General features: G+C 45.9%; 1 protein-coding gene across 1 annotated transcript in view; it reads right to left on the bottom strand.

Moving 5' to 3' along the window:
- Positions 1-748: 748 nt before the first annotated feature.
- The window catches only part of LOC311128916 (NUAK family SNF1-like kinase 1), a 26,251-nt gene continuing 11,999 nt past the window's right edge, over positions 749-15,000 (bottom strand). Inside the window, exons 3-7 of the mRNA XM_084161151.1 lie at positions 14,845-14,996; positions 8,714-8,779; positions 8,426-8,545; positions 6,428-6,560; positions 749-5,478 (exon numbers count right to left, since the gene is read on the bottom strand). Of these exons, the coding sequence (XP_084017277.1) occupies positions 4,349-5,478; positions 6,428-6,560; positions 8,426-8,545; positions 8,714-8,779; positions 14,845-14,996 (1,601 nt within the window). The 3' untranslated portion in view covers positions 749-4,348. The remainder of the gene's footprint in view (positions 5,479-6,427; positions 6,561-8,425; positions 8,546-8,713; positions 8,780-14,844; positions 14,997-15,000) is intronic.

Below are 15,000 nucleotides of genomic sequence, written 5' to 3'. Positions count from 1 at the left end.
AATCCCTGCTGCAGTGTGTGCAAACCTGGTCAAGACCTACAGGAAACGTATGATCTCTGTAATTGCAAACAAAGGTTTCTGTACCAAATATTAAGTTCTGCTTTTCTGATGTATCAAATACTTATGTCATGCAATAAAATGCTAATTAATTACTTAAAAATCATACAATGTGATTTTCTGGAATTTTGTTTTCGATTCCGTCTCTCACAGTTGAAGTGTACCTATGATAAAAAAATTACAGACCTCTACATGCTTTGTAAGTAGGAAAACCTGCAAAATCGGCAGTGTATCAAATACTTGTTCTCCCCACTGTATATCCTCCTGTGTTAAATTATATACTGTAGCCTACACCTATATCCTCATGTGTTAAATACCCCTCCTTCTCCTTTATCTTCTCAAGAACCCTTGGAAAAATAGTTGGAGCAAAAGAATGCCATTACTCAGTGAGAAATATGGTCTGGCCTGGTCTGTGAAATGTCTTCTTCCTGCTGGCTATCAGAGAAAACAAAGCTAGCAGCTATAATAAAGTTGTTTGACAACTAGCTAGTGTAAGAGGAACATGGTGGATGTGTAGATGTAGGAACATGGAGAACAGGACACATGGAGTACTTCTTTTCTTTGCTGGGGGAGACTTTTACTAGAGTCAGTATGGGAAGAGTTTAATAGACGCACGTAGGAACACCCTTAACTTTTAAATTGAGCTGTTTATTTGAGATGATGCAGAAAGAATGCTGCTATGGAGGAGATATTCTGAAAACTTGGAGTTTCCTCACTCTCCTGACTACAAACATGACTTCCACTGCAATACGCAGTGGAGACCAATGCTATTATACATTCTGAAATAGTTTTTATAAACTATAACAGCAGATCTGTGATGGTTCTTAAGATGGTAACAAACAAAATAATTACTCAGGTTGAACCATCTATAACAAGATAGTAACTATAGTACAATAATAACATCAATATCAATAGACAGTAGCAAAATAAAGCTTAAATAACATAATACTTTATCATAAGATAACAATATCTAGTCAAGTTTTCCTATAGTAATATGTCCTATTTTAACAAACAGATGTAGGCTAACATCTGTTTTGTCTAGTTAGGCAGAGGGCAGCTTGGGGGTTCTTAGACCTGTTGAGACTTGATGACACCCCTTTCTTTTCCATTCAATTCTACGTAGCTGTGTGTGTGTTTTCGGTCTTACGATTCCCTGAGAGTCACTTGTGTGTTTATGACCTGTTCCTTACTGTTGTTGAACTTTAACCTCTTCAGTCCCTTATACACACACATACCGCTAACCCTGATTTCATACGAGGCAGGTCCCCTTCCAGTTATTAAAGCAGACCTGTACACACCCTCTGCCCATAAAATAAAGCCATACAAAGTTTCTATATTTTGGAAAAATCAAAACAGAAGCATGATAAAAAGAAATCCAACGAAAATACTAACATAGTATAATTTTTCAGCACTGTAAAATCCAGTTAAAAAATACAATTTCAGTCCATACAATACAGAAAAATGCAAAACAATACTCAACAAGACTGTGGGTTGTTATGGTAACACCCTGGGCCCTTAGCCATAAAGACCCCTGACCTTTCAGAAGCATTCATTGGGTGATTTGGATTTATTTTGATGAGCTATCCGTTGGCATATGTGACATTTCCACAGTGGGGCTCCATTGATTTCTCAACAGTAATACGTTTCAGTCTGTTTGGGTTTCCCGGACGCCACCCGGTTGTTTAAATGTCTTGGGCTGTGTCCCAAATGGCACCATATTCCTTATGTAGTGCACTCCTTTTGACAAAGGGCCCATAGAGCTGCGTTCGAAACTAGGCAATAGGGTACCATTTGGAACACAGACGCAGACATTTAAACAACCGTGTGGTGTTCGAGAAACCCAAACAAACTTAGAGAAACCCAAACAGACTGAAACATATTATTGCCTGGGTTATTTCTGTTCCAAAGTGTCACTGAAGGTTACACCCTCTCACCAAGCCACGCTTCATAGGGCACATATAATTGGGCCAGCAGCACACAGGCTGTAGAAAGAGAAGGACATCTATATGTAACACTTACAGTGAGCTAACACTTTGCAGTTCTATCAAGGTTGTACAGTGCCAGCTACAATGGCTGTAATGACTTTCAGCTACAATGGCTGTAATGACTTTCAGCTACAATGGCTGTAATGACTTTCAACTACAATGGCTGTAATGACTTTCAACTACAATGGCTGTAATGACTTTCAGCTACAATGGCTGTAATGACTTTCAACTACAATGGCTGTAATGACTTTCAACTACAATGGCTGTAATGACTTTCAGCTACAATGGCTGTAATGACTTTCAACTACAATGGCTTTAATGACTTTCAACTACAATGGCTGTGATGACTTTCAACTACAATGGCTGTAATGACTTTCAACTACAATGGCTGTAATGACTTTCAGCTACAATGGCTGTAATGACTTTCAACTACAATGGCTTTAATGACTTTCAACTACAATGGCTGTGATGACTTTCAACTACAATGGCTGTAATGACTTTCAACTACAATGGCTGTAATGACTTTCAGCTACAATGGCTGTAATGACTTTCAACTACAATGGCTGTAATGACTTTCAACTACAATGGCTGTAATGACTTTCAACTACAATGGCTGTAATGACTTTCAACTACAATGGCTGTAATGACTTTCAACTACAATGGCTGTAATGACTTTCAGCTACAATGGCTGTAATGACTTTCAGCTACAATGGCTGTAATAATTTCAGCTGCAATGGTTGTAATGACATTCAGCTACAATGGCTGTAATGACTTCCAACTACAATGTGTTGAACTGTATATCTTCCCAACTTAAAGCTGAACTTCTTAGGTTACCTGAAACATAACATTCCTTTTACCCTTCCAAACATTCTTTCCATTTTACCTTTTTTCAACTCTACCTCTCTCTACTACCCATTTATTTTCCCAGCTACACTAAGCTACTATCTCTCACTTTCTCTTTCTATCTTTCTCTCTCTCTCTTTCTCTGTCTCTTTCTCTCGGTCTCTTTCTCTCTCTCTCTCTTTCTATCTTTCTCTCTCTCTCTTTATCTTTCTCTCTTTCTCCCTCTCTCTCTCTCTCTCTCTCTCTGCCCCCTATTTTTTCTCTCCACTCTGAGTCTTCAGTCTGGGGAGGAAGGGGTGTAACAGTCTGGTCCAGCACCCAACTTCCATCCACAAACAAGACCTCTACAACCAACCCATTAACCCTTACCACTAACTCACTCTGTTAGAACTACACGTCTATCTACCCCCTTCTTTTTTTCAGTATTTCCCTTTCCAAAACGACTACAGTTCCATTACATATGGCCTACACATGACCTAGTCATGTAGACTTGAGGGCTTGTAGCCACAACTCTGTGAATCTCCTTAAGTTTTGACTACACGTCTATCCACCCTCCAGCCGTTCTGTCTTTCAGTCCCATTTCCAAAACAACTACAGCTCTACTGTGAAACCAAATGGTTACGTACATGAACAAGTCCAAGTCGTTTAGACTCAGGAGAGTGCGTGGTCACAGCTCCGTGAATCGTCTCCCTATAGTTTTGTCTAATGTGGGGAGTTTTGTTGGTTATTGTTGGTTATCGAACTGTTCCTCCATTAACCAGGAAATACAGTACTTGATAACATAGCACTAATAAAGGCACTTCCTTTGGACGGCCCATACAGTTGAGTTATCCCAATACACATTGTTTGCTCTTTAACTTTCCCACTGTGATAGGTGTCCTGATGGATTATGAGGAATATCACGTATGGCATTCATGTCAATTCAATCAAGTAATACTATTATTCAGTATCATTTCTTGAAGGGTACATACAGTAGATACGTCTTGAAATGACCAAAACACACTGGCAATATTTGTCTGTTTCAACAATATAATAACTCAATGGATAACACATGGGCCTAACTGTCCATTACATTGAGATAACATGAACATTAGGCCTAACTGTCCATTACGTTGAGATAAGTACATAGATTCAAAAACAACAGTCCTTCTTCTAAAGGTGCTTAAGGAAACCTAATGGAGATTTTCCATGAGCTTCACCCCAGCATGGTTTGTGTCTCTGAGAGACATATAATACAATACTTATTTGGCTCTATTAAACATGTAAACATTTACAGCAGCACTGTCTCTGAGATGGTAGATTCAGTACATTAAGGTGGCTGGGACGCCCAGTTCACAACATACTTGGCCAGTCCTAACCCAGAAATGAGGGTTCAAGTGTGTGTGTGTGTGTGTGTGTGTGTGTGTGTGTGTGTGTGTCCTTCCCATGTCCCTTCCCTTCCTATCCTCCTAACTCCACCTCCCCTAGGTCAGTTTGCTGCTGATGTCCAGGGCGTGTTGGTAGACCTGGGTCATATCATCCATGTCCCCAAGCAGAGAGAAGCTGCCGTCGTCCCCAGGAGACCCTGGTGTCCCTCGGGTCCCCACCTTCCCCCCATGGAGCCCCCCTGCAGCCGTCTGGAGGCCCCGTCTGAAGCCTGCCAGCTGGAGTAGATCCTCAGCCGACATACAGGCCCTGACGTTGGGCTGCGGGGACGAGGAAGGCCAGTCCATCCCCATGAAGGGAGGAATATTGGAGAGACCCATCTCCTCACAGACAATACTGGAGGGTCTGCTCTGGCTGCGAGAGAGGCCTGAGTCCCCCTGAGTTTCCCCGTGGTAGCCCATATTGGACAAGCCACTGTGGAAGGAAGTGGAGTTGCCGTACTTCCCGTTGCGCTTCAATATGCCCTTTCTCCCCATGGACCTCTTTGTTGGTGAGCTAGCGGGTGGGGCCATGGAGGTGCTGCCCCCTAGCAGTTCAGAGGACTCACTGTGCTCCGGGGAGGAGTAGTAGCCAGACTCCCGCTGCTGGTTGTTCTTCAGGATGCCCTTCTTGGGGAGGGTGGGCAGCATCTTGGCCGGCGAGACCCCCAGGCGATCCTGATCATCGTCCTCCTCCTCATCCCTCTCGGGGCTGGAGGGCAGCTCCCCTCCCTCGTGGAAGTGCAGGGAGCGACTCAGCTCGATCTCCCCCAGGCTGTGGGACCTCTGCTCGGACACACGCATCTTGAGGATCCCCTTGGGCCTCTTCAGCCCTGGTTTGTCTTTGTCTTTGTCTTCCCCCGTGGTGCGATGGTGGAGCGCTCCGCTGTCATTCTCCTTCATGGACTTCCTCAGGCGCTGGCGGCCAGCATGGGGGTTTACGGCGGGGGGTTCCGAGCGGGGAGGCTTGACCGGCGCCACCCTGGGCGACTCTGTGGTGCGGTTCTGCCAGTCGATAAAGCGTGCTAGTGTTGGAGAAGAGGCGCAGCCACTGTTGTCCTTCTGGACGTCACAGTCACACACAGTGGTTTTCCAGCCCCAGTTGACCCACCAGTGGTTGGCGATGTCTTCCACCGTGGCTCGACGCTCCGGGTTAACCATCAACATCCAGCGGATCAGACCACGAGCATCTGGGCGAGAGGGAAGGTGAGGAGGACAGAGACTTTAGCAGCAATCTATGGCCTTGTTTAACAATTCCTGCTCCAGAGAAGTACATAGTGTACAGGCTTAGAGTAATAACTCCTGATTCAGATAATCAAACTCTGGGTGATTATTAGAGTAATAACTCCTGATTCAGATAATCAAACTCTGGGTGATTATTAGAGTAATAACTCCTGATTCAGATAATCAAACTCTGGGTGATTATTAGAGTAATAACTCCTGATTCAGATAATCAAGCTCTGGGTGATTATTAGAGTAATAACTCTTGATTCAGATAATCAAACTCTGGGTGATTATTAGAGTAATAACTCCTGATTCAGATAATCAAACTGGGTGATTATTAGAGTAATAACTCCTGATTCCGCTAATCAAACTCTGGGTGATTATTAGAGTAATAACTCCTGATTCAGATAATCAAACTCTGGGTGATTATTAGAGTAATAACTCCTGATTCAGATAATCAAACTCTGGGTGATTATTAGAGTAATAACTCCTGATTCCGCTAATCAAACTCTGGGTGATTATTAGAGTAATAACTCCTGATTCAGATAATCAAACTCTGGGTGATTATTAGAGTAATAACTCCTTATTCAGATAATCAAACTCTGGGTGATTATTAGAGTAATAACACCTCATTCCGCTAATCAAACTCTGGGTGATTATTAGAGTAATAACTCCTGATTCAGATAATCAAACTCTGGGTGATTATTAGAGTAATAACTCCTGATTCCGCTAATCAAACTCTGGGTGATTATTAGAGTAATAACACCTCATTCCGCTAATCAAACTCTGGGTGATTAGTCTATTATTGAATCAGGTGTTTTAGTTCTTGACTTGAAACAAAAGCCAATATACAGTATGACATTGGTAGAGAGATAGAGAGAGAGAGAGCGGAGACAGCTACAGTCAAACTAATACCTGAGGACTGTGTAGGTTCCCTGTACTCTCCGTTGGTGATCTGGCGGATGAGTTTATTGTGGTCTTCCCCATCGAAGGGCATGGTCCCATAGACCAGGGTGTAGAGAAGCACTCCCAGGGCCCAACTGTCTACCTGGAAACACAACACACTGGCAGTTACAATACTGTCTACCTGGAAACACAACACACTGGCAGTTACAATACTGTCTACCTGGAAACACAACACACTGGCAGTTACAATACTGTCTACCTGGAAACACAACACACTGGCAGTTACAATACTGTCTACCTGGAAACACAACACACTGGCAGTTACAATACTGTCTACCTGGAAACACAACACACTGGCAGTTACAATACTGTCTACCTGGAAACACAACACACTGGCAGTTACAATACTGTCTACCTGGAAACACAACACACTGGCAGTTACAATACTGTCTACCTGGAAACACAACACACTGGCAGTTACAATCCTGTCTACCTGGAAACACAACACACTGGCAGTTACAATACTGTCTACCTGGAAACACAACACACTGGTAGCTACAATCCTGTTTACCTCGAATCACAACACACTGGCAGTTACAATACAACACCCTTGTGATATGTAGACAACACATCATTTCTCCAAAGCTTTCTTGTATGGTGGCCTCAGTAGCACACAGACCTCGAGGCTGCTGATTTACTACTGTTAGTTTGTGATTACACTTCCCACTGTTTTCACACCCCTCTGCTGGCTAAGATAACAACCCTTTAATGTATTTTAACACGACAAATAAAATATTCTGTTTCTTCTCCAAACATTCCGTTCTTTGCACACTGATTGCGGTCGTAAAAGCCATGGCAAGGTCTGTGACTTAAGTGATTGGGTTCTGTTCTGATGAGGTTGCCTTTGGCTCTGAGGTATAAACCTTAGGCTCCGTCCCAAACGACAGCCTATTCCCTATGTAGTGACCAGGGCTCATAGAGAATAGGGTGCCATTTGGGACACAGACTGTATTCTCTGATTAGCTGAGATAATCTCCAGGAATCACAGTGTTCTGTAAATGACAGCTAGCTGGGAAACAATGAACGATTAGTCTATGGGGAAGTCTACTCCCCTGACTCCATAACCTCAGAATGTGTGTGTGTGTGTGTGTGTGTGTGTGTGTGTGTGTGTGTGTGTGTGTGTGTGTGTGTGTGTGTGTGTGTGTGTGTGTGTGTGTGTGTGTGTGCGTCTAGAACTGTGATTGTTGGCTGGGACTCTGTCGGTCGCCACCTCTTTGACCAACTGTGTCAAACCGAGGAAGGGCTTTTCTCAGGAAGCTAATGGAGGTGGGACTAGGGGAGGGGTGACACGGGGTCAGTGGGTGTAAGGGCCATTATGTAAGATTTACTGTAGGGTGGGAGAGGGGGTGCTCCTAATCAGTCATTAAATTATGGGACTCAGTGAAATCCTGAAGTCACAGTCATTCTGGGTCTATGTTTGGTAAAATGTTGAGACTCCTTTCAGATGACTGGTCTGACCTGGGATGGCTGTTGGGGAAGTGGCTGTGTTGGGCCTGACAGGATGTGCGTGCGTGCGTGTGTGTGTGTGTGAGTGAGTGAGTGAGTGAGTAAACTTCCTCCAAGACAGGAACAGTGTTCACTACCTTCCCTTGTCAGCTTAAGGACAGACACTTATAGGAGCAGAAGACCCAGGCAGCAGGAGCATGTTTTGGGATGGGGGTTCCCTTCAGTGTTTCCCCTATCCAACCATTAGAGGGAATATGGTCTGGGGATTTTCCACTGGTGAGAATCCGGTAGTTTAGATTTGTATCTTACTTCCATGAGCCTCAGAGAGAGTATGATTACAGCAGATTCAGTCCAGCAGATCACAAGGCCTAAAATAAGACTGTCTGGGTTTCAGAATGACAGAGATCAGAAGTGGAGAGAAGCATTTCCCTTGTTCCCTAGGATGTGGTCTATTCGTGGCTTACCCTGTGTGTGTGTGTGTGTGTGTGTGTGTGTGTGTACCTCTGGACCGTGGTAGGGCCTGCCGTTGACGATCTCTGGTGAGGCGTACAGAGGGCTGCCACAGAACGTCTGAAGGAGCTTGTCTTTGTGGTAAAGGTTGGACAGACCAAAGTCAGCAATCTGGAGGAGGGAAGAGCATGACAATCAACGTTAAATGACCCTGGAATAAGACTCGCAGATCCCTGATTGCACCTTTAAAAGAGACCGTCCTGCTCCTATCCCTAAGGTGTTGAAATACAGCGTGTGAAAGATAAGAGATGGAAATCTCTACGAGGTGAAAGATCTTACCTTGATATTACAGTTTTCATCCAGTAGCACGTTTTCCAGTTTTAAATCCCTGTGCACGACTCCGTTCTACAAAGACAAAACAGGACAGGTCTGATTAAACTGTGACCCATTTACACACACACACACACACCTTTCTTCTGTCTACCATTTTTGGTGAGCTCATCTGCAATGGTTATTTTCAAGTGGCACATGTTCTATATAAATCCAGCATCTTTAATTAATCTCGATGATAAAATGTATTCTCATAAACATCTCTTGTGTTGTTGGGTGACACACTAAACAGCTGTTAAACATGTGGGACACAGAATCTGCATCTCAAACGGCACCCTATTCCCTACATAGTGCGCTACTTTTGACCAGAGACCTATGGGCCCAGGTCAAAATGAACGCAGTATGCAGGGATCAGGGAGTCATTTGGAATCCTCCTGAGTGGCGCAGTGGTCTAAGGCACTGCATCGCAGTGCTAGCTGTGCCACTAGAGATCCTGGTTCGAATCCAGGCTCTGCTGTAGCCGGCCGCAACCGGGAGACCAATGGGGCGGCGCACAATTGGCCCAGCGTCGTCCAGGGTAGGGGAGGGAATGGCCGGCAGGGAGGTAGCTCAGTTGGTAGAGCATGGCGTTTGCAACGCCAGGGTTGTGGGTTCGATTCCCACGGGGGGCCAGTATGAAAATAAAAAAGAATAATGTATGCACTAACTGTAAGTCGCTCTGGATAAGAGCGTCTGCTAAATGACGTAAATGTAAATGTAAATGAATGCAACCAGTGATAGGAAGTGTGGTCATGGTTCAATATGAACCAGAAGAACCACATTAACAGTTAGGCCATGCACTGTGTGTTAATAATTCACTTAACCATTGAAGGCAGATGTACATGCTCAAAGAAAGATGTGGGCAAACGCTCTCTCTCTCTTTTTCTTTATCTCCCTCCCTCCCTCCCTCCCTCCATCTCTAGGGAGGAAGCAGGGGAAGTCTATACTCTGCCACCCTTCCTTCAGTCTGTCACTGCAGCGCTGCCCTGTCCTGATCTATTGTATCTCTATGTCCGGCTCATCCCTCCTCACCATGTCACGGTTGCCCCCGACAACTCCCTCACTACGATGTCACGGATGCCCCCGACAACTCCCTCCTCACGATGTCACCAGCAACTGTAGCCAGCCCTGTCAGTCAGTCAGCCTCTCCCAGCTGGCACCCTAGTCCATATATAGTGCACACTTTCTTGACCAGGGCCCATAGTAGTGCACTATATCGGGAATAGGGTGCCATTTGGGATGCAGCCTCAGTCTCTCCCAGCTGGGGATATGACATCACTCCACCATGGCCTACAGCGATGACATCAGTCATAGCCTCCAGCTGTAGGGTCTGTGGAGGACAAAGGGCCAACCCTCTCTGTGTCTCCCCAGGGAGCAGTACTCAACCTGGAGGTGGAGAGGGCCTGGGGGAAGGGGGGGATGGAGGAGTGGGGGAGGCTGGGGGATGGGCTGCTACATGGGCACAGAAGGACAATTATGTGTCTTACTGTGTGAGCTAACTCTGCTCTGCTGTAGGGTACTGTCCCCTTTAACTCTGCTCTGCTGTAGGGTACTGTCCCCTTTAACTCTGCTCTGCTGTAGGGTACTGTCCCCTTTAACTCTAGTCTGCTGTAGGGTACTGTCCCCTTTAACTCTAGTCTGCTGTAGGGTGCTGTACCCTTTAACTCTAGTCTGCTGTAGGGTACTGTACCCTTTAACTCTGCTCTGCTGTAGGGTACTGTACCCTTTAACTCTGCTCTGTTGTAGGGTACTGTACCCTTTAACTCTAGTCTGCTGTAGGGTACTGTACCCTTTAACTCTGCTCTGCTGTAGGGTACTGTACCCTTTAACTCTGCTCTGCTGTAGGGTACTGTACCCTTTAACTCTGCTCTGCTGTAGGGTACTGTACCCTTTAACTCTAGTCTGCTGTAGGGTACTGTACCCTTTAACTCTAGTCTGCTGTAGGGTACTGTATCCTTTAACTCTGCTCTGCTGTAGGGTACTGTCCCCTTTAACTCTGCTCTGCTGTAGGGTACTGTACCCTTTAACTCTGCTCTGCTGTAGGGTACTGTACCCTTTAACTCTAGTCTGCTGTAGGGTACTGTCCCCTTTAACTCTGCTCTGCTGTAGGGTACTGTACCCTTTAACTCTAGTCTGCTGTAGGGTACTGTATCCTTTAACTCTGCTCTGCTGTAGGGTACTGTACCCTTTAACTCTGCTCTGCTGTAGGGTACTGTACCCTTTAACTCTGCTCTGCTGTAGGGTACTGTCCCCTTTAACTCTGCTCTGCTGTAGGGTACTGTCCCCTTTAACTCTAGTCTGCTGTAGGGTACTGTCCCCTTTAACTCTAGTCTGCTGTAGGGTGCTGTACCCTTTAACTCTAGTCTGCTGTAGGGTACTGTACCCTTTAACTCTGCTCTGCTGTAGGGTACTGTACCCTTTAACTCTGCTCTGTTGTAGGGTACTGTACCCTTTAACTCTAGTCTGCTGTAGGGTACTGTACCCTTTAACTCTGCTCTGCTGTAGGGTACTGTACCCTTTAACTCTGCTCTGCTGTAGGGTACTGTACCCTTTAACTCTGCTCTGCTGTAGGGTACTGTACCCTTTAACTCTGCTCTGCTGTAGGGTACTGTCCCCTTTAACTCTGCTCTGCTGTAGGGTACTGTCCCCTTTAACTCTAGTCTGCTGTAGGGTACTGTCCCCTTTAACTCTAGTCTGCTGTAGGGTGCTGTACCCTTTAACTCTAGTCTGCTGTAGGGTACTGTACCCTTTAACTCTGCTCTGCTGTAGGGTACTGTACCCTTTAACTCTGCTCTGTTGTAGGGTACTGTACCCTTTAACTCTAGTCTGCTGTAGGGTACTGTACCCTTTAACTCTGCTCTGCTGTAGGGTACTGTACCCTTTAACTCTGCTCTGCTGTAGGGTACTGTACCCTTTAACTCTGCTCTGCTGTAGGGTACTGTACCCTTTAACTCTAGTCTGCTGTAGGGTACTGTACCCTTTAACTCTAGTCTGCTGTAGGGTACTGTATCCTTTAACTCTGCTCTGCTGTAGGGTACTGTCCCCTTTAACTCTGCTCTGCTGTAGGGTACTGTACCCTTTAACTCTGCTCTGCTGTAGGGTACTGTACCCTTTAACTCTAGTCTGCTGTAGGGTACTGTCCCCTTTAACTCTGCTCTGCTGTAGGGTACTGTACCCTTTAACTCTAGTCTGCTGTAGGGTACTGTATCCTTTAACTCTGCTCTGCTGTAGGGTACTGTACCCTTTAACTCTGCTCTGCTGTAGGGTACTGTACCCTTTAACTCTGCTCTGCTGTAGGGTACTGTACCCTTTAACTCTGCTCTGCTGTAGGGTACTGTCCCCTTTAACTCTGCTCTGCTGTAGGGTACCTTTCCCCTTTAACTCTGCTCTGCTGTAGGGTACTGTCCCCTTTAACTCTGCTCTGCTGTAGGGTACTGTCCCCTTTAACTCTGCTCTGCTGTAGGGTACTGTCCCCTTTAACTCTAGTCTGCTGTAGGGTACTGTACCCTTTAACTCTAGTCTGCTGTAGGGTACTGTACCCTTTAACTCTGCTCTGCTGTAGGGTACTGTACCCTTTAACTCTGCTCTGCTGTAGGGTACTGTACCCTTTAACTCTAGTCTGCTGTAGGGTACTGTACCCTTTAACTCTGCTCTGCTGTAGGGTACTGTACCCTTTAACTCTGCTCTGCTGTAGGGTACTGTACCCTTTAACTCTAGTCTGCTGTAGGGTACTGTACCCTTTAACTCTAGTCTGCTGTAGGGTACTGTACCCTTTAACTCTGCTCTGCTGTAGGGTACTGTCCCCTTTAACTCTGCTCTGCTGTAGGGTACTGTACCCTTTAACTCTAGTCTGCTGTAGGGTACTGTACCCTTTAACTCTGCTCTGCTGTAGGGTACTGTACCCTTTAACTCTGCTCTGCTGTAGGGTACTGTACCCTTTAACTCTGCTCTGCTGTAGGGTACTGTCCCCTTTAACTCTAGTCTGCTGTAGGGTACTGTACCCTTTAACTCTGCTCTGCTGTAGGGTACTGTACCCTTTAACTCTGCTCTGCTGTAGGGTACTGTACCCTTTAACTCTGCTCTGCTGTAGGGTACTGTCCCCTTTAACTCTGCTCTGCTGTAGGGTACTGTACCCTTTAACTCTAGTCTGCTGTAGGGTACTGTACCCTTTAACTCTGCTCTGCTGTAGGGTACTGTCCCCTTTAACTCTGCTCTGCTGTAGGGTACTGTCCCCTTTAACTCTAGTCTGCTGTAGGGTACTGTACCCTTTAACTCTGCTCTGCTGTAGGGTACTGTACCCTTTAACTCTGCTCTGCTGTAGGGTACTGTACCTTTTAACTCTGCTCTGCTGTAGGGTACTGTACCCTTTAACTCTGCTCTGCTGTAGGGTACTGTACCCTTTAATTCTAGTCTGCTGTAGGGTACTGTACCCTTTAACTCTGCTCTGCTGTAGGGTACTGTACCTTTTAACTCTGCTCTGCTGTAGGGTACTGTACCCTTTAACTCTGCTCTGCTGTAGGGTACTGTACCCTTTAATTCTAGTCTGCTGTAGGGTACTGTACCCTTTAACTCTAGTCTGCTGTAGGGTACTGTACCCTTTAACTCTAGTCTGCTGTAGGGTACTGTCCCCTTTAACTCTAGTCTGCTGTAGGGTACTGTCCCCTTTAACTCTGCTCTGCTGTAGGGTACTGTCCCCTTTAACTCTGCTCTGCTGTAGGGTACTGTATCCTTTAACTCTGCTCTGCTGTAGGGTACTGTACCCTTTAATTCTAGTCTGCTGTAGGGTACTGTACCCTTTAATTCTGCTCTGCTGTAGGGTACTGTCCCCTTTAACTCTGCTCTGCTGTAGGGTACTGTCCCCTTTAACTCTGCTCTGCTGTAGGGTACTGTATCCTTTAACTCTGCTCTGCTGTAGGGTACTGTACCCTTTAACTCTGCTCTGCTGTAGGGTACTGTACCCTTTAACTCTGCTCTGCTGTAGGGTACTGTACCCTTTAACTCTAGTCTGCTGTAGGGTACTGTACCCTTTAACTCTGCTCTGCTGTAGGGTACTGTCCCCTTTAACTCTGCTCTGCTGTAGGGTACTGTCCCCTTTAACTCTGCTCTGCTGTAGGGTACTGTCCCCTTTAATTCTAGTCTGCTGTAGGGTACTGTCCCCTTTAACTCTGCTCTGCTGTAGGGTACTGTACCCTTTAACTCTGCTCTGCTGTAGGGTACTGTCCCCTTTAACTCTGCTCTGCTGTAGGGTACTGTCCCCTTTAACTCTGCTCTGCTGTAGGGTACTGTACCCTTTAACTCTGCTCTGCTGTAGGGTACTGTACCCTTTAACTCTGCTCTGCTGTAGGGTACTGTACCCTTTAACTCTGCTCTGCTGTAGGGTACTGTACCCTTTAACTCTGCTCTGCTGTAGGGTACTGTCCCCTTTAACTCTGCTCTGCTGTAGGGTACTGTACCCTTTAACTCTAGTCTGCTGTAGGGTACTGTACCCTTTAACTCTAGTCTGCTGTAGGGTACTGTACCCTTTAACTCTAGTCTGCTGTAGGGTACTGTACCCTTTAACTCTGCTCTGCTGTAGGGTACTGTACCCTTTAACTCTGCTCTGTTGTAGGGTACTGTACCCTTTAACTCTGCTCTGCTGTAGGGTACTGTACCCTTTAACTCTGCTCTGCTGTAGGGTACTGTACCCTTTAACTCTGCTCTGCTGTAGGGTACTGTCCCCTTTAACTCTGCTCTGCTGTAGGGTACTGTCCCCTTTAACTCTGCTCTGCTGTAGGGTACTGTCCCCTTTAACTCTGCTCTGCTGTAGGGTACTGTACCCTTTAACTCTAGTCTGCTGTAGGGTACTGTACCCTTTAACTCTGCTCTGCTGTAGGGTACTGTACCCTTTAACTCTGCTCTGCTGTAGGGTACTGTACCCTTTAACTTCGGTTTCCAACTACAGAGATTGGATGTGTGTGGGTTGGGATAGCTGCATAGCGCTTCCTTGTAAAAATGTCCTTTGGCTTAGGGCACAGATCTAGGATCAGCTCAGACTTCCCCAGGTCCTATCCTTTACCATACAGAAGAGAGTAAAACTGACCTCAGATCAGCATATCTCTTACCTTGTGACAATGGTGCACGGCGGAAACGATCTGCCTGAAGAAGTGTCGTGTCTCTCTCTCGCTCAGCCGCCGTCGCTCGCTGATGTAATCATACAGCTCGCCCTTACTGGCGTATTCCATCACGATCACTATCTTGTCCTTGTTCTCAAACACTGG

Source organism: Coregonus lavaretus, assembly GCF_964263955.1.
Source record: "Coregonus lavaretus genome assembly, chromosome: 5".
NCBI classification, from domain to species: domain Eukaryota; kingdom Metazoa; phylum Chordata; class Actinopteri; order Salmoniformes; family Salmonidae; genus Coregonus; species Coregonus lavaretus.
Note: the sequence above shows the minus strand (reverse complement) of the source record. Positions and strands in the feature narration are given on the sequence as shown.